The 27,395-nt window shown below is 42.7% G+C and overlaps 1 protein-coding gene across 35 annotated transcripts in view; it reads right to left on the minus strand.

Annotated features, from left to right (window-relative positions):
* The window catches only part of COBL (cordon-bleu WH2 repeat protein), a 1,088,462-nt gene that overhangs the window by 998,585 nt on the left and 62,482 nt on the right, over nucleotides 1-27,395 (minus strand). For 25 of the 35 annotated variants that reach the window (XR_014557426.1, XM_083709019.1, XM_083709015.1 and 22 more), the window contains 3 exons: nucleotides 25,553-25,673; nucleotides 23,030-23,200; nucleotides 2,168-2,474 (listed from right to left, as the gene is read on the minus strand). Coding sequence is in view for 34 of the 35 variants with exons in the window: in XM_083709019.1 (XP_083565145.1) it covers nucleotides 2,168-2,474; nucleotides 23,030-23,200; nucleotides 25,553-25,673 (599 nt within the window). In the remaining variant the exon portion in view is untranslated. The remainder of the gene's footprint in view (nucleotides 1-2,167; nucleotides 2,475-23,029; nucleotides 23,201-25,552; nucleotides 25,674-27,395) is intronic. The other 10 variants (XM_083709034.1, XM_083709029.1, XM_083709036.1 and 7 more) reach the window with 1 other exon arrangement.

The following is a 27,395-nucleotide window of genomic DNA, read 5'->3' on the forward strand; positions in this document are numbered from 1 at the left end:
AAATGTGCAAGAGAGAGTGCTTTCCTGTATTTTGAAATGCTTAAATTCTGTAAATATTTAGTTCTGCCTGACCAAGTTCGCTTGTCACTGGCTCAAACCCAGATTAACATAACCCACCCCCAAATCAAACTGTGCACATATTAGGTAGGAGACACATCATGCTCCTTCTGAGGTAGTTTGTCCAGCTTTGGCCTCACCCTGCACTTTGCTGTCAGCATGCAACAACAGCCAAACACCCTGGGAAATGGCTCTGACTGGTTGGCTAAACCACACAGATGTTGCTAGACTATAGCTCTCCATCTTGCATGACGTGTGACAGGGGATGATGGGAACTGTTGTCACACAACACCTGTAGTGCACCACACTGGCTACCTCTGCTTTAACCTGGGTCTTACACAGACAAACACAATTCTGAAGATGAAACTCTTCCAGCCACTTTGTGCTTTGGGTTATAAAATGGTTATAAAATGGGTTATAAAAAGGAGGGTCAAAAGCTCAGCCCATGAAACTGACAGTCAGGGAGAAAATGAAGCCTAAAGGGGTGGAAAAGGGAAACCAAATAAATTAAAGGGAAGAGAAACAAAAACAGAACTCTACTGTCTTCTTGTTGCCCAAGATGTTGGCAGCAGGGTAGAAATAAGGTGCATGAGACTCTAAGCTGAGCAGTTAATGTGCATAACAACCAGCTATTGTGCACATTCACCAGGCCTCAATGAAGAGGGAATTGTGCACATTTCCTAGTCAATATACACAATTTCAATGGGAAATGTACATATCTCAGCTGAATTTTGTACAGTGGGAAGGGAGATAGCAGCCTTTTAATGTGAGTGACTTCAAACTTGGAGTGACACATTTCCTTTTTTGCAGTACTGTGCAAATCTGGAATAGTGGAAAAATACATTTCAATTTTTTAAAAAATGAAAAGGTGTGTGTCAGGACGGGTAAATGAATACCTGCAGTTTTGGGCAAATCTAGAGCACAGGGAAAACTTGCACTTATAAAATAAAAAGGTGCCCATGCACAAATAACAAATGTTTGCATTAATGAACTTGTGGTGGGTGGGAAAATACTAATTGAAGGGGACGAGAACAAACTGTGTGGCTACATCAGGCACCACCCACTAGTGTGGAAGGGAAACACAGACATAGATTATGAAGGCATCAAATTTAAAGTGTTCATGGATGGATGGATGGATGAAGGCAGACAAACGGGCACACCAAAATAGTGCCGTACATACACATGACCCAGCCTAAATGAAACACAACTCCAACAAGCCATGTGACACCAAAATACTATGTTTTGCGCAAGCATATTTAGCAATACACAGCACACTTAAAAACAAACAAATAACTTTCCTCCAGAGCCTTTCCCTTCTCCTCTAGACCTTTTTGTTGCTGTCAGGCCTGCTCTGGCTTACAGTCAAGTAAAACACAAGGCCTTTTCCTGATAGTGTTTCACAGGTCAGATAACTACAGGTCAGTGGCTTTTTTCACACACTCTTTTTAATATAGGAAACAACACGATAAACTTAAGACCTCTCCCCTCTAAAATAGAAGGTGCTGAAATCACACCACTAGGAAATTTCTTGAAGTAACAGATGGATTAGCAGAGGTTCACACAACAGGAATAGCAAAGACCCCAAAGCACAAAATTATTGACCTTTGCATTTGTTAAACCAAGACCACTATGTACTGTTGCTCCACTGCAGTCAGCCATATGCAAAAGCATGGGTTAAAATAGCACTTTGCCAACTCAACACAGTAGGAGCAAGGTCTTTATGAGACAACTTGTGTGCAAAAGGCAACAATAAAACTACAAAAAGCTACTGTTAAGCCAAATGAAAGTCCTGTTGGCAATTTATGGGTAGATGCTATAATACGTAACAGGTGGTACAAAAAGAATGAATCTGAAATATTTGAAATAAGCTCATTAATAGAATGTAAAAGAAAACAGTGATGAAAGCTTATGCAAAGCAGTTGTTAGAAGTGTTCTGCATTGCCACCTCAACAAGTGACCAAAAGCAAGTTCCCATCAATCTAAGTCACATTTTCACTTATGCAATCCTGGTTTCCTCTACAAGATCACTGAGATCATTCAAGTTCAGCAGAAAAATAAACAGCCATATAAATACTAACATTATCTAAATTGCCTCACAGATGAGACCTACCTTTGGGAAATGATTCCAGACTCATCACTACTGGAGAATGCATTCCTTACAGAGCATGTCTGTTCAACATACATGGAATCCATCTCGGTCAAGGTCTCCTGGGCCCCGATGGACTTGTCTCTTGGCCTCACGCTGTCATTCTGAGACTCCAATGAGACAACATCAGAGGGGGAACTCATAACACCTGAATCTTCTGTGGTCTCCTCTGAGGTAAAGCAGCTGCTAACAGAGATCGTGTCCTCTGTTTCTGACAGTTCCAGAGCTACATCTTCCATGCTAGAAATATCACGCGAAAGGTGTAAATTGCCTAGACGAAACATTGCAAAAACAGTTAAATACCATTTGTCACTTTTTTCAAATAAATAACACATTAAAAAAGCCCCTCCTCCTCTGTTTATCAGAATGCACCACAATGTGGCTTTTTTCTTTTCTTTTCGTGTGGGCAGTGAATAGAATAGTAAATTCTCTATCGTGAAATGTCAGATTTCCATGTACTTAAAAGAATGCTCTGCACCTGTCTCTTACATGAAAAATTCAGCGAATTTGAATAAAAATGGGGGAATTCTGTTCGACTGACCAGGAATAAATGAAATACTTCAGAAATAGTATATACAGTGAAACAATAGTGCTTATGCATTTAATATAGATAACTGTTATATCTTAATAAAAAATGCCCAGCAAGGGCAAAAAAAGAAGAAGATAAACTGGGGTGGTGCTGCTCTATATGTCAAAATGAACACAAGAGACCCACATTTAGGAAATTAATATGAACAATAACTTTGACAGAATCACTGTGGATGGAAGCACCAGAACCCTTCAAAATAATTTAGTACTGGAATCTTCCAGTGTCCCCTTGACCAAAATATGGAGGGGGATCTCAAGATGGAGAAATAACTGAGGGACACAGTCAAAGGTCGGAAAAATGGTAAAAATGAGTGATCAACAAACCCTCACACTGACTGGTTAAATGTATAGTCAGGATATGACAAAGAGTTTTTATTTCTAGATTTGACAAATGCACATTTGGCTGACAAAAAGGGGAGTCAACCTTTGACTTAATCCTGAGTGGTGCTCAGAACTTAAGATAAGATATAAACTGTCAGACTACTTGGGAATGTGATGTTCTTAGCTTGAAAAATATATATGAGTGAAAAGCTGTCCAGACGTCAATATGGTCACATTTAAATTGGAAAAAAGAATAAAAAAGCATATGAAAAAGAATGAGGAAACTATTAGACCCAACATTTTTTATTCAAATAGCAGGAAACCAGATAATGGGAGTGAGACTATAAAATGATTATGTGGTGAATTACGGTAATTCTTTGAATCAGCCTTCACTGCTGAAGATGTTTGATAGATATTCATGCCTCAACTAGTAATTTTGCAATGAGCATCTGACAAACTTCATCAAACGAGAGATGATGTTCTAGAGCTAAATTAAAGGTAAAGGGACCCCTGACCATTAGGTCCAGTCACGGACGACTCTGGGGTTGCAGTGCTCATCTCACTTTATTGGCCGAGGGAGCCGGCGTACAGCTTCCAGGTCATGTGGTCAGCATGACTAAGCTGCTTCTGGCGAACCAGAGCAGCGCACGGAAACGCCATTTACCTTCCCGCCGGAGCGGTACCTATTTATCTACTTGCACTTTGACGTGCTTTCGAACTGCTAGGTGGGCAGGAGCAGGGACCGAGCAACGGGAGCTCAACCCGTCACGGGGATTCGAACCACCGACCTTCTGATCAGCAAGTCCTAGGCTCTGTGGTTTAACCCACAGCACCACCCGCGTCCCAGAGCTAAATTGGTGAAACACAAATGAACATGTCACTGGGTCTTCATGGCAAACATCTCAAGAGTTCTTAAAGAGATCAACTCTCTGAATTGAGCTTGAATTCTGGTATGGGTGGGTGGTTCCCATGTCCAGGAGATTAGTCAACTGCATGTACTGGACAGGATGGCACCCCCTCTGAAGGAAGAGGCTTGCAGCTTGGGGAGACTCCTTGACCCATCCCTGTCACTAGATGCCTAAGGGACCTCTGTGGCCAGGAGTGCGTTTTCCTAGCTCTGGGTGGTGCACCAGCTCCTTTCACTAATCCAAACAGTATTTATTGATGTTTCAATATGGTTTTTATGGATATATTGGTTTATTTTGCTTAATAGGTTCTTTTCTGCCTTGCTCTTTCCTTTATGAAAGGGTAGTTTAATAAATTTGTAAATAAAGTTTAAAAACCCCCAAATGTTTAACCATTTGAGTGATCCTCCCATTGAATTCCGCACCAATTAAAAGGGTTCAGTTTTGAACGGACTTTGTCAATAAGCAGCAATCCGAACCACACTTACCTAGAAGTAAATGGGACACAGGATACAGAGGGACTTACTTTTGAATAAACATGCACAGGATGGTTCAAGGATACTTTACAGGGCAATCCTAAATCTACTCAGAAGTAATTGCCATTGAATTCAAAGGGACTTATTCCCAGTTAATTGGGGCTAGGATTGCAGTCTTAATTTCTTTTATTTTAAGACGAATTTGGACATACAGGACCAGATGCAAAACTTTCGTTTAAAACAATATAAAATGGAAAAACTTTGCAAAGAACATCACAACCACCAGTTCTGAAAGCATAAATCTATTGAAGTGTACATTTCAGCATTTTGTACATTTACTGAAATGAATCAAGTTTTTAACGGAACAATAGGTTTTCAGCAGTGAAGGCACTGTTGTATTTAAGCTACATGAGCCTGTTAACTTAGATAAAGAGCATTATAAGTTTCTACAGAACCTCAGCAAGATTGTTGCAAAGAAACAAGTAGATTATAAAGGAAAATGGGTTGGGTATTTTTAAAGAAAACATTTATTTTGGAGGGAGGTGATAGGGAGTAATGACTATTGAAATAAAAAAATCTCACAGTGAACATGTTTTTCAAATTGAGGTTTTTCCCTGTTTTGGAATACTCAAAATGATTCATGTGTTTAGGGCATGCATTTGTTACATATCCAAAGTTTAAACTTTGAGTAAAATGTTTGGAGATACCTGCATCTTTGTCAGTGAAATATTCAATAAAATTAAAGGACAAGTCTCCTTGATTGAAATCATGCAGTACCCATTAAGCACACAACTCAATTTCTGGCAGCACAATCAGTAAAACTTAAAAGGTTACAAATCACAATTAAAGCTCTGCAAATTCCAAAATTAATGACTGTGGGTGCTGCTAAAGGTTCCTGGCACTGCCTAGAATTTGGGAGGCAATGAGAAATCGCCCAATTTCCAGCACTACTATTGTGTGCCCCCACCAAATTAAAATCAAGTTACATATGATTTGTTTATTTATTTATGACATGTACCAACCCATAACATAAAGTTATCTGGGTGATTTACAATAAATAAGTAAAACACTATTTAAACAAAAAGTAAAATATAGTATTATCAAATCAAATGCAACACATACAAATAATAAAGAAAAAAATTCAGAACAGCACCTATACAAACACAGATAAAAGGCAGAAAATACATAACCACCCGTATTACATGTAGAAAACATGATCAGAAAAAAACCCCACACTAAAATTATAAACAAAACTTTCTAGCCATTAAAAAAATAAAATGCATGAAGGCCAGAAGAGATACAATAGCAGAGCAGGAAAGTACACAAAGTAGACAGTCTTTTTTAATAAATGCACAATGCATTACATGCTGATGTTCATTGGTGTGTATATAAAACCTAATGGCTCTCTCTGTTTCCATTAAAATGTCAGAGCAAAGGATGATTTACAGTACTATTATCTAGGCAGCCTTTTGAAGCAGCAACCTAAAAAGAGGCTAGGCCAGCTCTGGGACAGCTTCCCAGAATGGCAGTGTTGCTCTTTATAATCTAACAAATTTATAAAAAATATGACAGCAGCATCTATGAACTTACATTTATTATCTTCGCTTTCAGATATACTTAGTAACTGTATTGACTCCCCTCTTGTTGAAATCACGGCAGAAGCTGTATCAAGAAATGGTAGCGTTGGAAGTGTGCATAACTTAAAGGTCAGTAAGGATGAATTTACATTGCAATGAAAAACCTTTTACCCCAATTCCTTATTGCAGCCGCTTCCCCTCTTACAGCGGTGGGCAAACAGTTTGGCAAGCGTCCCACAAATTCAAGTGTGAGATAGTGCCATTCTAGTGCATGACATCTTAGGCATTAACCACAGTTAATGCGTCTGAAGGAGCGTCTCCACCCCCATCATTCAGTTCGGACACGGAGGTCCAGATCCAAGGGCCTTCTGGCAGCTCCCTCACTGCAAGAAGCGAGATTACAGGGAACCAGGAAGAGGGCCTTCTTGGTAGTGGCGCCCGCCCTGTGGAACGCCCTCCCATCAGATGTCAAGGAAATAAACAATCTGACTTTTAGAAGGGTATAAAGGGTAAAGGGACCCCTGACCATTAGGTCCAGTCGTGACCGATTCTGGGGTTGCGGCGCTCATCTCGCTTTATTGGCCGAGGGAGCCGGCGTACAGCTTCCTGGTCATGTGGCTAGCATGACTAAGCCACTTCTGGCGAAGCAGAGCAGCACACGGAAACGCCACTTACCTTCCCGCCGGAGTGGTACCTATTTATCTACTTGCACTTTGATATGCTTTCGAACTGCTAGGTGGGCAGGAGCTGGGACCGAGCAACGGGAGCTCACCCCGTCGCGGGGATTTGAACCGCCAACCTTCTGATCAGCAAGCCCACAGGTTTAACCCACAGCGCGACCCACGTCCTTAATGTTTGATCACCCTATATAGGGAAGTCCTTAATGTTTGATCTTTTATTGTGTTTTTAATGCTCTGTTGGGAGCCACCCAGAGTGGCTGGGGAAACCCAACCAGATGGGCAGGGTATAAATAATAAATTGTTGTTGCTGCTGCTGAGAGCCTGTCATTCAAACAACAACAACAAAAATCCAACAAATTAGCAATTGTGTCACTGACTGGAAATTAAGATATAAACCTTAGCTAATGGGGTGTGTGCCCAGTTCCAGCTGAAGTGAGGGGACCATTCCTTCTCACCAGCCTAGGGAGCCCGAGTAGGGATGATTTAATCTATTCTATTTATGGTACTTCTGGCCAGGAGGGCTTAAGTGCCCTCAGGCCAGGCAGCTCATGTAAAGGTTATTGTAGGAAGAATACTAGAAGACCTGCTCCCTGCCTTGCAGGCCTTTTCCCACCTGGCCTGGGAGGGCGGGGCCTGGACTGACTCCAGCTTCAAAAATTGAGGCTGAAGATACTCTTGTTTAGCGGGGTTTGTTGCTGTTATTGATTTTTTTTTGTTATCTTTATTTTTAGATGTTATGATTTATGTGGAACTTGTGCAATTTGGTTGTGTGCTTTTTATGTGCTTTATTGTTTTTGATTACTTTTGTTATATTTGTGATTAAAGTTAATCTTTTCATGTAGTAAACTGCCTTAAGCATGGTTTTTTAACCGTGGAAAGGCAGCATGCAAATAGGATGGTGGTTTTATATGGGGACTACTGTGGCAGCATTCCAGCCAAACCATGGTGGAAGCCCCCCCCCCATGCTACGCCAGTGCACCCATCCTCCCTACAAGCAGGTCAGCGGACACCATGTTTGGAAGACCTTGCAGTGGATATCAATGGCTGCCATATTCAGGGCTCGGAAGGAATTTGCTTGCAAACAAATTGGGCCTGTTTGGGGTTTTTGCCTTCATCGTAGCAATTGACACAACTTCTGATGTATAAGTCAATGGGTTGTATCTTCAAACTATTCCTGGGACGTGGGCAAGAGTTGGTGCCCCACCTCTGCCCACCCTTGAGCTGATGCAATATGTCAGGGTACCCCTCCAAAGGCATCTGGGTGGAAGATTCTGTCCTGAAGCCGAAAAGAGGAGCAGGTCTAGAACTTTCAATGGAGGCCTGGTGGAGGGAGGGGCAGCTTAGCTGACATACATCTTGAAATGACCCTTAACCCAGGCATGTTTCTGTTCAAACATCAGCCTTCAGTCAGGAGGCTGATTTAGGATACAAACCCACTGTCTAAGCCAGCCTTTCTCAACCTGTGGGTCCCCAGATGTTGTTGAACTACAACTCCCATCACCCCTAGCTAGCAAGGCCAGAGCTCAGGGATGATGGGAGTTGTAGTCCAGCAACACCTGGGGACCCACAGGTTGAGAACCACTGGAAGCCAAAGCCTACCTACATCTGTGACAAATAAAGTTGTGGCCATTTTCAATTCTATAACATTGTTGTGTCATTTTCCTCCCTCCCGTTTACTGCCCCCCCTTCCCGTCCAAGGGGTACTGGTTCCTGAAGAATGGCCTGATGCGACTGATGAGAAGCAAATACTGAATGAGCCATAAAGACTCCAAACACAGGCAACTTTCTCAAATAGAGAACTGTAATGATGAATATCATGACATTTTCTGTATGTGGCTGTGTAAGATTCCTGTATGTGGCTCTTTATGGCACTTAATATTTAGAAGAATGAATATATTATCATATCTCATTTTTATTATACTTATAGTCAAGCAACATAATATATCAGCACAGTTTAATTCATTTGTGTGTTGCTCACTGAAAACAGATTAGATAATTTGGTCCACTTTGCAGTGATGTCTGTGTTAGGCCTTAGCCTAGCAGGTTTTCAAGAGGGGGGAGCTGTTAACCCGTAGAACCAGGTAGTTTAAAACACACATTAGAGCAACCATGACGGTTCAAAATGGATGACCCTGTGCCATCTCTGTACAAGCTATTTGGAACTTGGTTCTAGGTTCCCGTCTGCTTGCAAAACCCTGACATCCTGAAGTATAAGAGCAGTAGAAAAACAACTATGAATCCAAACAAAAATGAAAGCATGATATTTTGGAAAGGCAGTGCAAGAGTAGGTCCAAGTGCCCTGTGTGGAGGACTGCTGATGAAACCAGGCTCCCAGTTTCTCTCTTTCCCCCTCCCAGGCAGATTACGGTAATTCATGGTCTACTTCTAGGGTTAACCTTAAAATACGGAATCGTGTACTGATTTAATACGGGGCACAGTTCGTCCCATATTTGAAGTCATCATCAAAACTGTATGGGCTGAGTGTGGGTCTGGTTGGGGTTGGGGGAGAGCGAGAGTTTGCATGGGCAGAGGGTGGGAGAGTGAGAGCAAGAGCGAGTGGTGCGCGCAGTGTCACGGGTGAGGCAGCGAGGAAGGGCAGGCGGCCGAAGAGCAAGATTGGAAGAAAAAGAAATCACTCATTGCAGCGTCCAGAGCACAGCAGAGCAGTTAAAACGTGCCACATTGAGGCACCTGCCCCCCAAACCTCTTCCTTGTGTGGCAATAGGTGGTGGTGAGCTGGCTCAAATTCTCTCTCTTCAATTGCTTTGCATGTTGAATTTCCCTTCCAGCCTTGCCTGGCTGCTCCTCGCCATTCACCGGTGGCTCAAAGCATGTGGCACGCCTCCCCCCCCCCTTTTCCTTTCCTGCACTTACGTGCCACGCAGCCCTTTCCTGGCTTGCTGCAACTGTGGGAAAGGTGACTGCAAGCTAACTAGCCCAGGGCAGCAATATTTGAAGGCATTCTGCCGCCTGCTTCTTTTTACTTCTCTTTGTATTGATGAAATTTATTTGTGTTTATGAAATTTATTTATGAAAATGAGATTTATGCAGCTCTTAAAACAGGGCAGAGACTACGGCTCATGAGGGATAATGCTATTTGCTCAAAGGAATCTGCAGTCCTCTTCAAGGCTCAGGACTTAGCCACACTTATTGATTGATTTAATTTATATACCGTCCTATACCTGGAGGATTTACCCAGCTCTTTACAGGCAGGTGTCTGCACGTTAATGCTCTGAGTGTGGGGGTATGGTTGTTGTTTTCTGCCCTGAGCTTTCCCCATGAAAACACACTCTTTAATTTTTTAAAAACTACTAATCAAAATCAATGAATAATAAAAATGTGTTTGTGGGAGGGGGGTTACTGGTTTGTTTATTATGATGGTGATTATGTATTTTGTGTTCTCATTTTGTATTTTTATCTTGTGATCTGCCCTCTGATCTTTGGATGGAGGGTAGTATACAAAATTTTATCATCATCACCATCATCATAATCTGAAGCTGAATCAGAGCAAATGTCAATTCGGGATTTCCGCAGATGAACGTTTGCTCCTATTGAGCTTTCAAGAGCAGCTTTTCACAGGGAAAGCTCCAGAGCAAAAAGAAGGGCGCTTGGACACAAAGTTATAAGCCATGGACCATGCTTGGAAAGAACAGGTGGAAGGAAAGTGTGTCTAAGCCCTCGGTTTGTTTGTTGTTGCAGCAACACTCAAATCTGTCTTTCCATCCAGGTGCTACCTAGAGCTATCCTGGGTGTTACTTATCTTGCTTCTTTGCCTTTTGGGCTCTGACCTCTGCTTTTTTCAACTTCTGTTATCTTGGTTTACTATCTGCTTTGTCTGACCTTGCCTGGGGGAACCTGACCTTTCCTTTACCGACTTTGCTTCCTGAACTTTCCAGATGCTAATAGAATATGATGCAGACTCTTTGCCTAGCACAAGACCCCATTTGCGCTAGAACCCCTTGCTGGGGCAGAATAGCAAGTCACTATACATGTACACTGGGACACGGGTGGCGCTGTGGGTTAAACCACAGAGCCTTGGACTTGCTGATCAGAAGGTCGGCGGTTCAAATCCCCGCGACAGAGTGAGCTCCTGTTGCCTGGTCCCTGCTCCTGCCAACCTAGCAGTTCAAAAGCACGTCAAAGTGCAAGTAGATAAATAGGTACCCCTCTGGCGGGAAGGTAAACGGCGTTTCCGTGTGCTGCTCTGGTTTGCCAAAAGCGGCTTAGTCATGCTGGCCACATGACCTGGAAGCTGTACGCCGGCTCCCTCAGCCAATAAAGCGAGATGAGCGCCGCAACCCCAGAGTCGGCCACGACTGGACCTAATGGTCAGGGGTCCCTTTACCTTTATACATGTACACTAAAAGTAAGTTGCATTCATTCCCCACCCAGAAGTATAACTTACAGAAACTCTGTGGAGGTTGAACTTAGTTTTTTCTCAGTGGGAAAGGGGGTACTTGAATTTCATCCTTCTGTAGCTGCTCTTTTATCATTAAGCAAATCACCACCAGTGCATCTTTGAATGAGCTAGGTAATGCTGCTCTGTGGATAGTTTGGTTTAGTGCAGTGATGGGGAATATGTACCCTGTAGGTGTAATGAGGCCTGGCAGGGATTCTAATTTGGCCCACAAGTCTGCTTTCACCAAACAATGCCCACCTGCCCCACACCTGATGCAGTAGGTAAAGGTGCTGTTGCAAAGGATTATTCAGGAGTTTGAAGTGTGCTCCAGATTGTTCCTTGGCAAGTAGTGCTGCTTGGTGCTAACAGCAAGTCCCTTTGAAGTTGGTATCATAATGATAGGTGGCTAAAAAGTGGGCTGACCTACCCACCTGTCCATATGGCTTGCAGGTGAGGTCACAAGTTGTATCCAGTTCCCCACCAATGATTCACTTCCTTCTTTAAATATGAATTGACTTTAAATATGAATTGACTATATATAGACCACCACTGACTCTGACCAACAGACAGATGTTTTTCATAACCCTGCCACCAGTGAATGACAGAATCTTTGGCCTCCTAAAGACAAGAGCCCACACACCGAGGAGTTAGCCCCATTTAAAGCCACATCTGTGTGAACACGCATAGGGGACTCAATATGTGTGTTCTCTCAACCAGGTGACATGGGAATCATCCCTCAGTCTGGTCCTGGGAAGCAGAGCCCCAAGAAAGTGAACGGAGGGATCATCCACACTTCCGTTTGCCCTGATGCCTTCCCCCAGGAAAACCTGTGCTTCAACACTGAACTGGAACAAACAGCAACCAGATTTTCCATGGATTGCCATTTGTTCCAATTTAGTGTGAAAGAGTGGATTTTCCAAAGGAAACTGGCAGGAGAAAGGCAAAACAGCTCAGACCCATGCCTAGAAGGAGATGAGGAACTATATCACCTTTAGAAGACATCTGAAGGCTCTCCTGTATTGGGAAGTTTTTTAATGTGTAATGTTTTATTATGTTTTTATATATGTTGGAACCCAGACAGATGTGGCAACCCAGACAGATGGGCAGGGTACAAATAAATTATTATTATTAGCATTAGCAGGGGACAAGTGGAAAACCACTCGGGCCTGTGCTGTCTAAGCACAGGGCAAGCAAAAGTGTGGACGAACCCCAAGTTGTGTTTCAATACCAGAGTTCAGTTTAACCATATCTCATAAAACGTTTAGAATTCCTTTGAAGAACAATTATTCTTAACAATAAACTTAAAAGGTTAAAGCTACTGGAAAAATGCTGGGGAGGTAATGTATAATAGTGTACAGATAGCATTGACTTCAAGATTTGTTATCCTGTCATAAACGTATGATAACTAAATAGTACAGTGGGCCACATTTCCAAGCCAAATGAATGCTTGTGTGTATTTGCACACAGAGAAATGATTCCAAGGTGCAAGTGGTTCTGCAAAAAGGACTAATTATTCAATCCAGCACAATGTATTACATGATAAAAAAAAGTTCCAACACCTACAGCCTTTTCTGTGCATAATACAGCTCTGGCTGTGAACATCATTTCATCTCATAAAACACACGCTTAACCATTAGCTTGAGTAAAAAATACATGCTGATCAACATTCATGATCAATTTTCACTGTTTCCAAAACACCTGCAATTCTGTTATCTAGGAGCTGATTTTTTTAAAAAAAAAACACACACACCCCCACATAAGAATGCAATACTCTTAAAGGGAATATAAAAACAAAATTGTGGAATCAGATTTATCATGACACAAACAGTGGTTTAAAATAATTTGATACATACTAAACAGTATATAATGTACTTATAGAATCACAACAAAATAGTTAAAGACTGCAATAGTATGAAAAGTAGAGAAAATAAGAATGTTTTTAAATGTGCCTTATGTATTCCTATTATGTCTGATAGACCCTTAAGAGTGCATACTTGTCTCATCAGAATAAAATCTTCATTCTCAATGGCCTATTCACTAGAAGCGTGTATGGCATTGCAATCCTTTGCACTCTTACCTGGGAGTAAGTGTCATTACTTTTCACAGACATGTATAAAATTGTACCACACGCTGCTTACAGGGAAAGCAACAAAAAGCACCTTGTATTTTAACACCAAGTACACCTGTTTAGGCAGATATTACAGGACCATAGAAATAAAGAAAATGTTCTGCATATTTAAAAAAAGTGCTGTCCTACAAACCAGGGGTGAGACAAATTTGGCACGCTAGGCCTCTCCATTTGGCCCACTGACATGGCGTCAGGTGAGGGCTTGTAGCGGAGCTTGGTTGACAGGGGATTTGCGGGTGCTTCCAACTGGCACTTCAATGTATCAAATCACATGATGGTGGTGACAGGTGATGGATGGATGGCTGGCTCCACCCACCAGTCAAATTCAGCCTGCAAGCCCAGCCCTGCTAAAGATCTGGCCTGTGAAGCCAAAAAGTCTCCTCTGCTCTATAACTAAAATGGGTGGAAAATGAGGAGTTACACTGAAAATAATGTGTTTTCAACAAAATGTTGCATATATGAAAAAGTTGAACACCTCTATTGTGGGTGAGGTCTGGCTCTCCAGATGGCGTTGGACTCCATCTCCCATCAGCTTCGGACAGTGTGGTCAGGGATGATGGGAGTTGTTGTCTAACAAGATCTGTAGGGCTAAATGGTCCTCATCCCAAATCTAAATAAAACAAAATACTAGACTCAAAGAAGCAATACAAATACTGGATTATTTTGAATCAACATATTGAGTAAGTCGCAGAATTTCTTTTCACTATTGAAGATAATTTATCTCACAAAGGTGAGATATTTCTATTTGTTCAACGAAGAAGGAGGAAAAATCAGAAAGATGCCAATGAAGAAGGAGAAAAAGTCAGAAAGATGCCATTCACACACCATTTTTCCCTCAGTGTGGGAAAAGGGAACATATAAAGAATGAAGGCAGAAAGGCAACGAGGTTCAGAGGTATGAAGATCATAGGAAGAGGCAAGCTGTGTCAGACGGGCTTGGAACGTGAAGGGAATGATGCACAACAATAAACTGTTGGGGAGGGAAAACAAACAATATAATTAATGACTGAGCCAAATATTTTAGGCTGCAATCTTACCTGAAGTGAGTCCCATTAAGCTCAATGAGGCTTAGTTCTTAGTAGACGTGTATAGGATTAAACATCCAACACATTCCTTTATGACTGCTGCCAGCAGGAGCAAAATTAATGCAGTTTTTGTAAATAAAATTGCAACTGTTCTAATATACAGATGCCCCACTTTGGTATTCTCAGTAGCCACCCTACTAGATAGACCTCTGGTTTTGAAACTAAGATCATGGAACCCTATTTAAGGATGAAATCATCGCCCTCAAACAAGAACTTGCAACTTGAATGGGAGATAGAAATATTAACCTCAGGTCCCTGCAGTAGGGAATTATTTCAGCAACTGGGGTGGGTAATGAAATTCATTCCCAAGCTGCGGAGAGATCAGCATTAGCAGCAGTGAGGATGGCTCTCTACTAACTTAAAAAAAATTGGCTGCCATCAACGGCAGAGAGACCCTTCCTCATCAGTCCAGCCACTATTTCGTTTTCCCTCAGAATGCATTGCATTCAGCCACAGGGAATATATATACAAAAAGCTCCCTGCATGTAATAAAACAATGCATTAGATCAGGCTTGGCCAAACTTGGCCCTCCAGCTGTTTTGGGACTACAATTCCCATCATCCCTGACCACCGGTCCTGTTAACTAGGGATGATGGGAGTTGTAGTCCCCAAACAGCTGGAGGGCCAGGTTTGGCCATGCCTGCATTAGAAGGTTGGGAATGTTTGGTGCAGATTACTCCAGTGGAAAGCTATTGAAGGTTGCATTCCCAAAAACAGTCAGGGCCAGACATGCATACGATCATACATGCAATTGCACACAACTCTTCCTTATTCAGTGCCCTGGTTTATCAGCGAATCAGCTTTCAGGGGAGGGTATTTCCATCCCCATTATGATGCTGAGTTCGGGATGCTTGCTGGGATGGGGACAGAAATCAGATGATCAGCATCCATCATCTGGAGACCAGGGACAGCACATTTCTATCTGGTGTGTGGTGGGCCCACAGAGAGTGTGGCTGGGGCAAGGCCGTGGCTGAGGAAGAGGGCTGGATGTGGAGGACTGTCAGGCCACATTACGCCAGCAGCTTAGAAGTTCCCCATCCCTGCATTAGAGTGACATGTTTAGTACGAGTCCATCTGGTGAACCAGAGCAAATCAGAGAGTATGCAAGCCTAAGGTCTACTCCCAATCTCACCCTGATGGCCAAGTACTATATGAACAGGCTTATATTTCAAAACATTTCATGATGGCGTAATATATTGTTATCTACGCATACAAGCACCACACAGAATTCAATCTTTTGACGACACTCCTATGCGCACTTGTCTTGCAGTAAGTTTCACTGATCACAATTTGACTTACTGCTGAATAGGTTACATTATTGAAATCAGGTAAGTAATTCCCACAAACACAGTGGAAACGTATTCTCCAGTAAATATGTTCTGATGAGGGTGTTAACTCATTAAAATCTCTGCAAACCATGCATGTGACAAATCATTCTGCTGACACATGTGACATGTGACAAATCAAGGCTGACACAGAATGAAAGTTCAACCAATCTCAAAATAACATAATAGAGAAAAGCAGATTGATAAATTCAAGACAAAGACACCCATGGATCAGTAATGTTAGAAATGCACACAATACATATATTTGTATGCTTAGTGGTCCAAAAGGATAGATCATTTAAGGAGAATAAATAGGCCAAAGCACAAAATGGTAAGCAAAACACTGCAACGCTATAGGCTCCATTATACAGTGGTACCTCGCAAGACGAATGCCTCGTAAGACGAAAAACTCGCAAGACGAAAGAGTTTTTCGTTTTTTGAGTTGCTTCGCAAGACGAATTTCTCTATGGGCTTGCTTTGCAAGACGAAAACATCTTGCGAGTTTGTTTCCTTTTTCTTAAAACCGTTAATACCCAGGGAATCTGTGCTGCGCAAGACGAAAAAACTCGCAGAACGAAAAAACTCGCAGAACGAATTAATTTCGTCTTGCGAGGTACCACTGTAACAGAATTCAATAATGATCTATGTTCCACATAGCAGGAGAACCGATATTATTTTCCGTTTCCAAATAAAAAATCTTTGGAAATGTGTAAACTTTGCTTTGGGATTTCCAAATCCCAAAGACACATGGTTGATGACCGGAAACAAAACTAACACAACAAAATCATGATAGAAAAATAAAACTGAGCATTGCAACACTGATTGAGTAGCAGTGGGTCTTGTCAGGGCAGGGGCCAATCCTGATCTCCTTTTCCTCAAATGCTGCCACCACCCCTAAGCTTGGTCTGAGGGGAAGACTGTTACCCTTACTAGAGACTTCTAGGTGAGCCAAAACTTGCTCTTTACCCCCAGAAATCTGAGGCAGACAGTAGCCTTGGAAATAGGTCCCACTGAGATCAAGGACATTTACTAACCTGAGGCTACAATCCTATACTCACTTGCCTGGGAATAAACCAAGTGGACACACATAGGATTGCACTAATTGTTTTTCTGGAGTGGTATCTGTATCTGTGTCAGAGAAAGAAATGCTACTTAAAAGTATTTATTTATTAAGGTATATACACTGCTTGATTGCAAAACATCTCAAAGCAGTTTACAAAGTAATAAAATGATAAAATCAAGAGAAATTCACAATCATGCTTTAAGACATGCAAAAATCAAAATACTAAAACAGATTAAAATTACCTCATCTTTCTAAGCATCTGGGTAGGCTTGCCTAACCAGGTATGTTTTTAACAGACATCAAAAAGAGTACAGTGAAGATGCCTGCTTGATGTCGATAGGCAGGGAGTTCCAAAGTTCAGATGCTGCCACTCTAAATAATCAAGTTCTTACCAAGGCAGCATAGGTATTATGTGGCACTTTTAACCAATCAAACTGGTCAAGTGGGCATACGTGGAGCAAGGCCATCTCGTAGGTAAACTGGTCCCAAGTTGTTATGGGCTTTCTATACCAATACAGTGGTACCTTGGTTCTCAAACTTAATCCATTCCAGAAGTCCGTTCTAAAACCAAAGCGTTCCAAAACCAAGGCACGCTTTCCCATAGGAAGTAATGCAAAACGGATTAATCCATTCCAGACTTTTAAAAACAGTCTCTAATTGATTGATTTATGGACCACTGATCCATAAAATGAAAGAAATCATCAATGTACTGTACTATAAAATAAATAAGACAGTATTGTAGATGATGAAAATTAAAATTATTTTTTTTCCTTACTTGCTCTGATGATAGTCATTGTTTGGAGGGGGGACTTTTATCCATTTCCGCAGTCACACAATCAATCAATCAATCAATCAGCTGAACTGGGTTCCACACAGTCACAAAAACAAATTAACCGAAAAAGCCTCAAAAACAAAAACGCAAAATAAATAGCAAAACCAAGAGCGCTAAATACAGTGGTACCTTGGTTCTCGAACTTAATCCATTCCGGAAGTCCAATTGACTTTCGAAATGTTTGAAAACCAAGGCGCGGCTTCAGATTGGTGCAGGAACCCCGGAAACAATAGCTGACAGCCGCTTTGGACGTTCGGCTTCCGAGAAACGTTTGAAAACCGGAAGACTTACTTCCGGGTTTTTGGGAACCAAGGCATTTGAGAACCAAGGTACCACTGTAGCAACACCTTGAATTTGGCCCGGTAGGAAATTGGCAACTAGTGCCAATGTGGGCACAGATGTTACATGCTGTGTAACACAGCAGTATTAAGGCTGACAAAAGAAGAAACTACATACAAAGAAGAATATAGTATGGGATTTTCAAGCATAAGAAATGGCAGCACAGATTATGAAGGATATTGCAGCCTTTGCAAGTGAATGGACAGATACTTTATAAGACTAAAGGTACACTCCTACACAGAAATAAGGTCCACAGTGTTTTACTCTTAGGTAAAGACTGAAGAAGGGACGCAGGTGGCGCTGTGGGTTAAAGCCTCAGCGCCTAGGGCTTGCCGATCGAAAGGTCGGCGGTTCGAATCCCTGCGGCGGGGTGCGCTCCCGCTGCTCGGTCCCAGCGCCTGCCAACCTAGCAGTTCGAAAGCACCTCCGGGTGCAAGTAAATAGGGACCGCTTACCAGCGGGAAGGTAAACGGCGTTTCCGTGTGCGGCTCTGGCTCGCCAGAGCAGCGATGTCACGCTGGCCACGTGACCCGGAAGTGTCTCCGGACAGCGCTGGCCCCTGGCCTCTTGAGTGAGATGGGCGCACAACCCCATAGTCTGTCATGACTGGCCCGTACGGGCAGGGGTACCTTTACCTTTAAAGACTGAAGACAGAAGACTTTTTTTACAATATCTAAGATGGTATTGTTATTTAGGTTTTGAAGTTTCAAATACATTTTGCATGAAAAGATATTTAAGAAAATTCTGCCATCAGTTTTATTCCTATAAAAACATTTTTGAAAGTGATTATTTGGAATGGGAAGTGAGCAGAAGGGAGCGGCACAGCTATTTTGCAACCTACCATGTGATTTGAATAATCAGCAAATAGTTTGCATAATATGTATATCAGGCCATTCCTATCTGCAGGACTGAGATATGGCAGTCCTAAGCAAGCAACATTATTAAAAAAACCCTCAAGAGGCAAGTTCTAGATACTGAAAGAATTCCAGTGACAAGTTCTTAAGTTAGATATTTAACAACTGCCAATTTATCTATTTAACACAGCTTTGGAAAGCGACAGTTTTTATTATACACACACATACAGAAACGCTGCCGGTGCTTCTGAATCAGAGGTCTACTTGGGACAGTATTTGGTGGGGAAACTTCACAGAAACAATTCTAGCATAATGAGTCTTCTATTCTGACACTTTATTAACATCTGTGGATCAATTCTGTAAGACACACTTTATGGGAGACATCTCCCACCCCCCAAATCAAAGTCCTTTCTACCTCAAATAGCCCTTTGACATAGACCTACCGTATTTTTCGCCCTATAGGACGCACTTTTTCCCCTCCCAAAATGAAGGGGAAATGTGTGTGCGTCCTATGGGGCGAATGCAGGCTTTCGCTGAAGCCTGGAAAGCGAGAGGGGTCGGTGTGCACCGACCCCTCACGCTCTCCAGGCTTCGCACACCTCTCCGCAAGCAGCGGGAGCGCTTCTGCTGCTTGCGGAGAGTTGCCTGCCTGCCGAAGCCTGCGCGCGCTGAGCTCAGCGCGTCCAGGCTTCGCGGACCTCTCCGCAAGCAGCAGGAGCCAACGCTGGGCTCCCATGGCTTGCAGAGAGCTGCCTGTTTGGGGACTGGGGTCGGGGGAAGCTCGGGCCGCCCCAGCCCCGCGCCTGGGGGGGAAATAATTTTTTCCCCTTTATTTCCCCCCCAAAAAACTAGCTGTGCCTTATGGGACGGTGCGTCCTATAGGGCGAAAAATACGGTAATTCTCACCTTTAAGAGTTCAGGTGAGAGCTCATAGGGCAGCCTTTTCCCCATGTGGTACCCTGCAGATGTTTGGGGCTACAGCTTCTATCAGCATTAGCCAAGATTGCCAACAGTCAGGGATTATGGGAGCTGCGTCCCAAAATATACGGAAGACATCAGGCTGGAGAAGGCTTAAATAGATGCATTTGCAAGGTACTTAAAAAGCAACAACTGAATTCAGTTTTTTTGTGAATGACACAGTGGAACTCTGTCAATGACCGCCCCCCACATTAAACGGGGGGGGGGCCTTTGCGTGGTCGCACGCAGCCCCCTGGACCCTATGCGGCCCCATTAGCACAGGCTTGGCTTTGCCTTCCCCAGGTGGGATACCTGGAGGTCTCCGCCTACCTCAGCCAGTTGCCCAATCCCCCCTGGGGAGGCGTTGCCAAGGTGACCAGGCCAGGTAGGGGGAGGGGCTACTTGCTCACTCAATAGGGGGAGGATCTTACCTGGGAATCGTCAGTTGGCTCCAGAGCTTCTCCCACCCTGCCCACCCTCAGTTAAGCCTTCTTTTGCAGGTTAACCTTTTCTCCACAGGTACGCAGGCGCTGCTACGTCAAGGTTGCTGTTGAAGGGCCAGAAAGGTATTCTCCTGCATTGGCAGGTTTGCCTTTCCAGTAGCAAAACGTCACAACTTTGGCAGTATCAGGCCTTGGGTGGAATCCTTTAGTCTATCTTCCATGAATGGGGGGGGCGTGCAGCGGTGACCCATGCCCCCCTCCTCTTTGCGGTGGCGATACCAGGGTTCCCCATTAAAGGAGTTTTTGAGGGGAGGCTTAGACAAACGCCAAGAGGTTGTCACTGCTCTCCCCTCCAACGGCGGCAAAACGGGGGGTGGGCTTTCTCTGCTTGAACATATGTTCTCCAAAGCCAGCCCATCCCCCCCCCGATAACCCTGATGTTCCCCAGACCCCTGGCAGAGAAATGGGAGGGATAAACACCCAATGCCTCAGCCAAGGTCTAAAAAGGTAAAGGTAAAGGTACCCCTGCCCGTACGGGCCAGTCTTGACAGACTCTGGGGTTGTGCGCCCATCTCACTCAAGAGGCCAGGGGCCAGCGCTGTCCGGAGACACTTCCGGGTCACGTGGCCAGCGTGACATCGCTGCTCTGGCGAGCCAGAGCCGCACACGGAAACGCCGTTTACCTTCCCGCTGGTAAGCGGTCCCTATTTATCTACTTGCACCCGGAGGTGCTTTTGAACTGCTAGGTTGGCAGGCGCTGGGACCGAGCAGCGGGAGCGCACCCCGCTGCAGGGATTCGAACTGCCGACTTTCTACCCACATCCAAAATATAATAAAGTTTAATCCCATTGAGTCGTTATTCCACATGGCGAATTTGAGGGACTCCGCCTGTCCATGCAATGACCACGTTTATATTTTGTATTTTCACGATGTATGAAATGTAAAAGTGCAGAAAGGGGATTGGGTGGCAGCTGACAAGAAGCGGCTGGTTTGATGGCTTTGCTACATCACAGTGCAGGAAGACAACCCTCAAGCCACTTGGCACTGGGACAGAGGTCTGGGCTAAGAGACTGAACTGGAATGGGAATTCTTTCTCTTCACTGGACAATAACCTAAGAACCTATCCTGGGCATCAGCCTTCCCACATTTGTTTGTTTCCCTCAATTATCCCTAAATGATTTCTTTACATAGACAAAGAGATATTTGCCAGAAGGCTTAGAAAGAAATTTTACCTGGGACCATGACTGGCAGCTAGGAATAGCAATTTGCTTTTCTTTTTCGTGTGTCTGAACTGAGCATTGCTGTTTTGCAATGGGAGGTTGGTTCCTTCCCACCAATTTCAGGGTGGAGTGTGGTCTGAATGTAATATTGTCACCATGCCATACATGTCCTGATATACAGTGGTGCCTCACAAGACGAAATTAATTCGTTCCGCGAGCCTTTTCATCTTGCGCGGTTTTTCGTCTTGCGAAGCACGGTCAGTCGCAACTGCACCTCTTCAAGCGGTTTTAAGAAAAAAGGAAACAAACTCGCAAGACGTTTTCGTCTTGCGAAGCAAGCCCATAGGGAAAATCGTCTTGCGAAGCAACTCAAAAAACGAAAAACCCTTTCGTCTTGCGCGTTTTTCGTCTTGCGAGGCATTCGTCTTGCGAGGTACCACTGTACTGTTTTATTGTTTTATTATTTATGTTTTGAAAGTAAAATATTGTAAAGAAAAAAACTGCATCACAAAATTCATATACATGCACATTTTGGATGGCTGTGTTTTGAATCTTGTTTTTTGTTTTTCTGGAAAGTGAGGCTATGATAAACTTGGCTTTAAATGCAAACTGAATTGAATTTGTCCCCTATCCCTAGCCTTAGCAAAAACTAGCTTTTCCTTAAACTTGCTCTCTGTATCTGGGTGTTAACTTGGGTTTTAGGCTGGAGGAGAATCAGAAGTAGTTTCTTCAAACTCCCCATCCCCCTTACGTGACCTTGGATGGAAGGGCTCAGGTCCCAGTTTTGTTACTGTGACAGAAATGTGGCCCCCACCAGTGCTGTCAAAAGTCAGCCTTCCTTCCTGCCCTGTCAGCAGATGGGTAGTCAGTAATATTGGGGGGGGGGGGAGCTGTCCATGCAGTCCCAATTTGTCTGTAAAAAAGGCAGGCTGCTTTAAACCAGACAATGGTTAGTTTTCATTATCTTTACCTCTCCAATCTTGCTCCCTCCCTGACTGCAGATGCAAATACATATACACTTACAGTATAAAACTTCTATTAAAAAACAGACAAAATTAACTGAAAAACTGTGGATTTTGTTCTTCATTATTAATTTTTAAGCATTTAAAAATGCTGTCTCCCATCCCCCCCAACACAGTTTTATACCTATAAGTCAGGTGCTTTTGAAAAAGGCAGAGCTGTGGACTGTAAGTACTAGACAGATACGAGAATAAATGTGAGCTATTTAGTATTATATTATAACTCCAAAAAGTATTTTTGTGGGAAATGGGCTACAACGTTTGTTGGAAGCGAGGAAAAAAACAACAAAGCTATGTTGAAATGAGAGGAGACAACAAGAAAACCCTAAATAAATAAATAAAACTTTATAAGAAAAGAAACAAAAAACAAATAACGAATCTCATTTTAGTATCCAAATGCATGAAGTAAGATCATGATTGTTATCAGTAAAGAGTTGACATTCTTGAAACAAATATATTAGTCAAATTAATATAATGCATTGTGCATTTTTTTAAAAAAGGAGACAGAATGGAGAGGAAAACACATGTATGACTGGAAAGAGAACAGAGGAAAGTCTGGAAAAAGCCCCACCCCACGGAAGTAAAGAAAATGAAATATGCAATTATTCAAACATACGTTTAGGTACCAGCTTGGGTGGGTCTGTAACATCGGCTTCACTGTACAATGCGCTTGGATCCATAGTATCTCTGTCAGGAGGAGGGTATGGTGGGGGTGGGGGGATCACTAACTGGGGTGGGCCACGTGGGTTGCCTCTAGGAGGCTTTTGTGGCACATGTCGTCCATTACCTACAGGGGAATCAATTGGAATTTACTAGTTACTTTGATCATCAAGTCAAATATCTATTGCTTAGTTTTGCTCTGACTGCGTGTGAAAGCCAATTTTTCCAAGTTGCCATCCACCGATTAGCATCTGAGAAGCTGACTATGCCAAAGTGTATAGGTGTCGACTAATAAATATTGTCTGTTTTAAGTAGTGGGCATCTAGGAAAATCAATCAAACAAACACCGTTTTTCATAATTGTGAAAAAGCCTGCTGGATGGTATAATTTGCAAGTATGGTATGGTGTAGGCATGCTTTGGAGTATTTTTTTATGATAAACAAAAACTTCAAAGCATGTGCTCACAAAACCACAAGGCACTGCCTTGCAATATATTTTTCCTTACTCCAAGCCCTATTTGTGGTCTTGCATTGTCTGATAAGATCAGACGACCCATCATTCTTCCCTTGTATCATGTTTTATTCTCTTTCATCCACCTCTCCTACTTAGAGTAGATACATTCAAAAATGCCTGATGTAAAGTTGATTTATTTTAATGAGTCTACTCTACTATTTAACTGGATATCACCCAATCACCCATTTATATAAATGCTGTTAAAGTCTGCATACATTCTTAGAAGTTATAATGGAGGCACTGGGACTTATTTCTCTCCAGACATTGCAGAACTACAACTCTCATAACCCTGACCATGTTGACTAAGGCTGATGAGAACTTGAGTCCAGAAACTTCTGGAATGTCACAAGTTCCCCATCCCTGCTGTAGTGGTTTAAACTTACATAAAACATTTCTGCCAACACACACTAAGTAGGGCATAAGTCAACAAGTCATCACTTGTACTGCTGTGGACATGTTCTTTGTTAGACGTCTACCTTCCTCCAAGGATGGTGGGGTGGCAAATCCCCCACATACTTTTTCTTGCAAATTAGCTGAGACCAACAGGCCCAACAACACCAGTGAGCTCCATGGCTGAGAGGAAGTACTGGAATCAAGATCTCCTCAGGCTAAGCCTGACACTTTGCTCACTGAACCACATGACTGATTCTCTTTCATCCAACATGTTCTGTGCAGTGGCATGCAATTATCAGGGTACAATTCAAAACTTTCATTGTCACCAGTAAATATACAGAGGTTGAATGGGGATGGTTGGAACCCATAGGAGTCAACTCCTAGGGGCCAAGGTTCGTTTGCCCCCCAAATAAAATATCTGAGGGGGCCAGAGACCCCCAAAGTTGATGGGCATTGCCATTCAAATGGTGTGTGTGCGCTGCATCCTGTGATTGATTGTGCAGGCCAGGGTTTACCTGGGGCCCCTCAATATATTATTCAAGATGGTACCCCTTGTGAGAACTGTAAGGTTATAACATCCAGAGAGATTAAAGAGATGTTCAATGCTCTTAAAATAGTCCTTCATAACAATATTCTTTCTAGATATATAAACAAGCACATCAGTGATACCCAAGCTACTGGATTTCTATTGCTACTTAAAAATTGGAACACTAAATATGAGGTAATTTAGTGAAAATAAATATAGACATAAAGCCAAACGGTTTCTTCCAAAATGGGAGGCATTTATAATATAAGCAATTAAGAGTGTTCATTTATGCATGTACTGGTTGCTTTAGGGAACATGAGGCCATCAGATGGAATCTTAAATGCATCACAGAAGCTGTAACTTGATTAATTTAATGTACTGGTTGATGATTGCTGCTGTGTATGATTTCTCTCATAGGTTTTAGCAATCCATCAAATGGCAGCTTGCTAAGGATGTGACTAAGTAGAATACCAACTGATTGTGAAGAATTTTCAGCTGAACCAAATTAATTCGAAATTTGGAAGAGTATGCCTTTTTTTTGCCCTGGACTGATTTACAACTTATTATTTCTAGACATGGGACAATTTTGCCCATAATATCCAATATATACTCATAAAACAACAACCATTAAGTTGGGTTTTATTGTACTTGTATGTATTCAATATACACCACTTTTCATAAGTAATCTCTGTAGCTAGATAAAGGTGGAGGAATGTTGTCTGAGTACCTAAGAAAGGAATGTTAAAGCACCAGGAGAGTGCTGTTTAATATTCAACATTACAATGAAAACTGAATATAACCAATTATTTAATATACACTATATGTTACACACTCTATCTATCTACTCCAGCAGAGTTCTTCAACCAATTCATAAAATATAGATTATTTCTTATTTCCAGACTTTCATTCTGTCATGTTAATAATTTTCCAGATTACACTGTTTCTTGTCCATGTGGGAATATGTTACTATTAGTACCAATATATCAAACAACTTGCAATCAGGAGAAAGCACATGCATCAGGCGCAATCATAACAAATTGTTCTTACCAACGGTGCTTTTCCTCTTGTCTTCCATTTCTTCTGTCCTGTTCTGTATTGGAGGGGTTGGTGGGGGAGGGGCACGCCGTTTTTTCTTCTGTAAATCATTTTGTGATTCGCTTGGGGACATCTGCCAAAGATGTGAGGGGAGGAAAACTGTACTAAGTATTTGAACTATTGCTTTTGGAGAACCACAATTATCTTCAACACTTTCAATATGTGTGTATGTTTCGAAATGGCATTATGGGCCACAAAATGGGGTCTTGTAAATCTGTCAAAATTGTTGCCTGTTTTGGAAAAAAAGGTACGTATTACAGCAAATAGAATAGCAGAGACTCTTTTCCCCAATGACACAATTCACACTCCAAGTGCTGGCTGTCTCCTACCCTTTGCAGAATGACCATGATAAAGACTTGGGGAGATTTCTTGGGGGACCCTAGTTGTGGGTGATTATGGACATAGTTAGCTGGGTGTGCAGACCACATGGTGAGTTGCCTGCCTGGGGAAGAGGTTTTGGATGTTGCACATTGTCTATGTAGCCTGGTGGGCAGTGCTGGGAATGTGCCAGTGGTGCCTATTTGGGTCAATAGAGAGCTACTTGCCACCAAATGTACACATTGGAGGTGCGCACTGCTATTCTTGCAATGATGGCCATGCCTGCAGACACACATCTGTCACATCACATTAGTTTTTAAGCACACAGTTAAATCACCTTAGAAGCATACCTAGCTATTAGATATATTTGTCATATATATGTACTAGTTTCTCAGTTTCTCAAGACCATTCACCTCCTTGTGAATTGGGAATCCATTTCTTGAAACTTTGGGGAGGTATTTCCTGCAGTGCAGATTTCTGACTGTTTTCCTGGGTACATGGGCTGCGATCCCAATAGCCCTTCCATTCCAAGAAAGCAATTTCTCTACATGACAGATAGGTTGATGTCTGCCCTTAACAGCTGCAGTTTCCCAGCATTCTGGAGCTTGAGTGAGCATGGGGAGCCTTTAAACGCAACATGTTAAACCAAAGGGGGTTTTGTGTGTGTGGCTACTTGAATGTAGTCCTTAGGTCTGGAGGTCATGAGTCTGGAGATAATTCTAGCTTACCTTGCACAGCTGGTGCAAGGATCATCGAGATGAAGTATGTGGAGTAATTTGCAAAAGGGATATAGAAATGCTATGCTCTATTGCATGACAATGCTTTTGAATTATGGTGCTGGAGGAGACTCTTGAGAGTCCCATGGACTGCAAGAAGATCAAACCTCTCCATTCTTAAGGAAATCAGCCCTGAGTGCTCACTGGAAGGACAGATCCTGAAGCTGAGGCCACCTCATGAGAAGAGAAGACTCCCTGGAAAAGACCCTGATGTTGGGAAAGATGGAGGGCACAAGCAGAGAAGGGGACGACAGAGGATGAGATGGTTGGACAGTGTTCTCAAAGCTCCCAGCATGAGTTTGACCAAACTGCGGGAGGCAGTGGAAGACAGGAGTGCCTGGCGTGCTCTGGTCCATGGGGTCATGAAGAGTTGGACACGACTAAACGACTAAACAACAACAACATTGCATGACAGAGTCTGCATACTTCTGTGTGGCACCTCTAGTCAAAAGACTGAGAAGTCTAACTTATCTAATCAAGGTCAGAAAATCACAAAGTTCTTTTTCGTATGGCCGTCACAGCTTAACTCAATACGCAGAATGTGGTCTTGTTCCATTTCACACATGCAACTTAGTACATGACAAGTACACTATATAACTTAGTTCTGCATCATATATATTGTTATGTAAGTGGTAGGAGATTTGCCTTCCTCAATTTGTTCTACTCTTTTCTGTACATTTTCCTGTACAACCCCCAGGTAT

Source organism: Podarcis gaigeae, assembly GCF_964106915.1.
Source record: "Podarcis gaigeae genome assembly, chromosome: 13".
Classification (NCBI taxonomy): Eukaryota; Metazoa; Chordata; class Lepidosauria; order Squamata; family Lacertidae; genus Podarcis; species Podarcis gaigeae.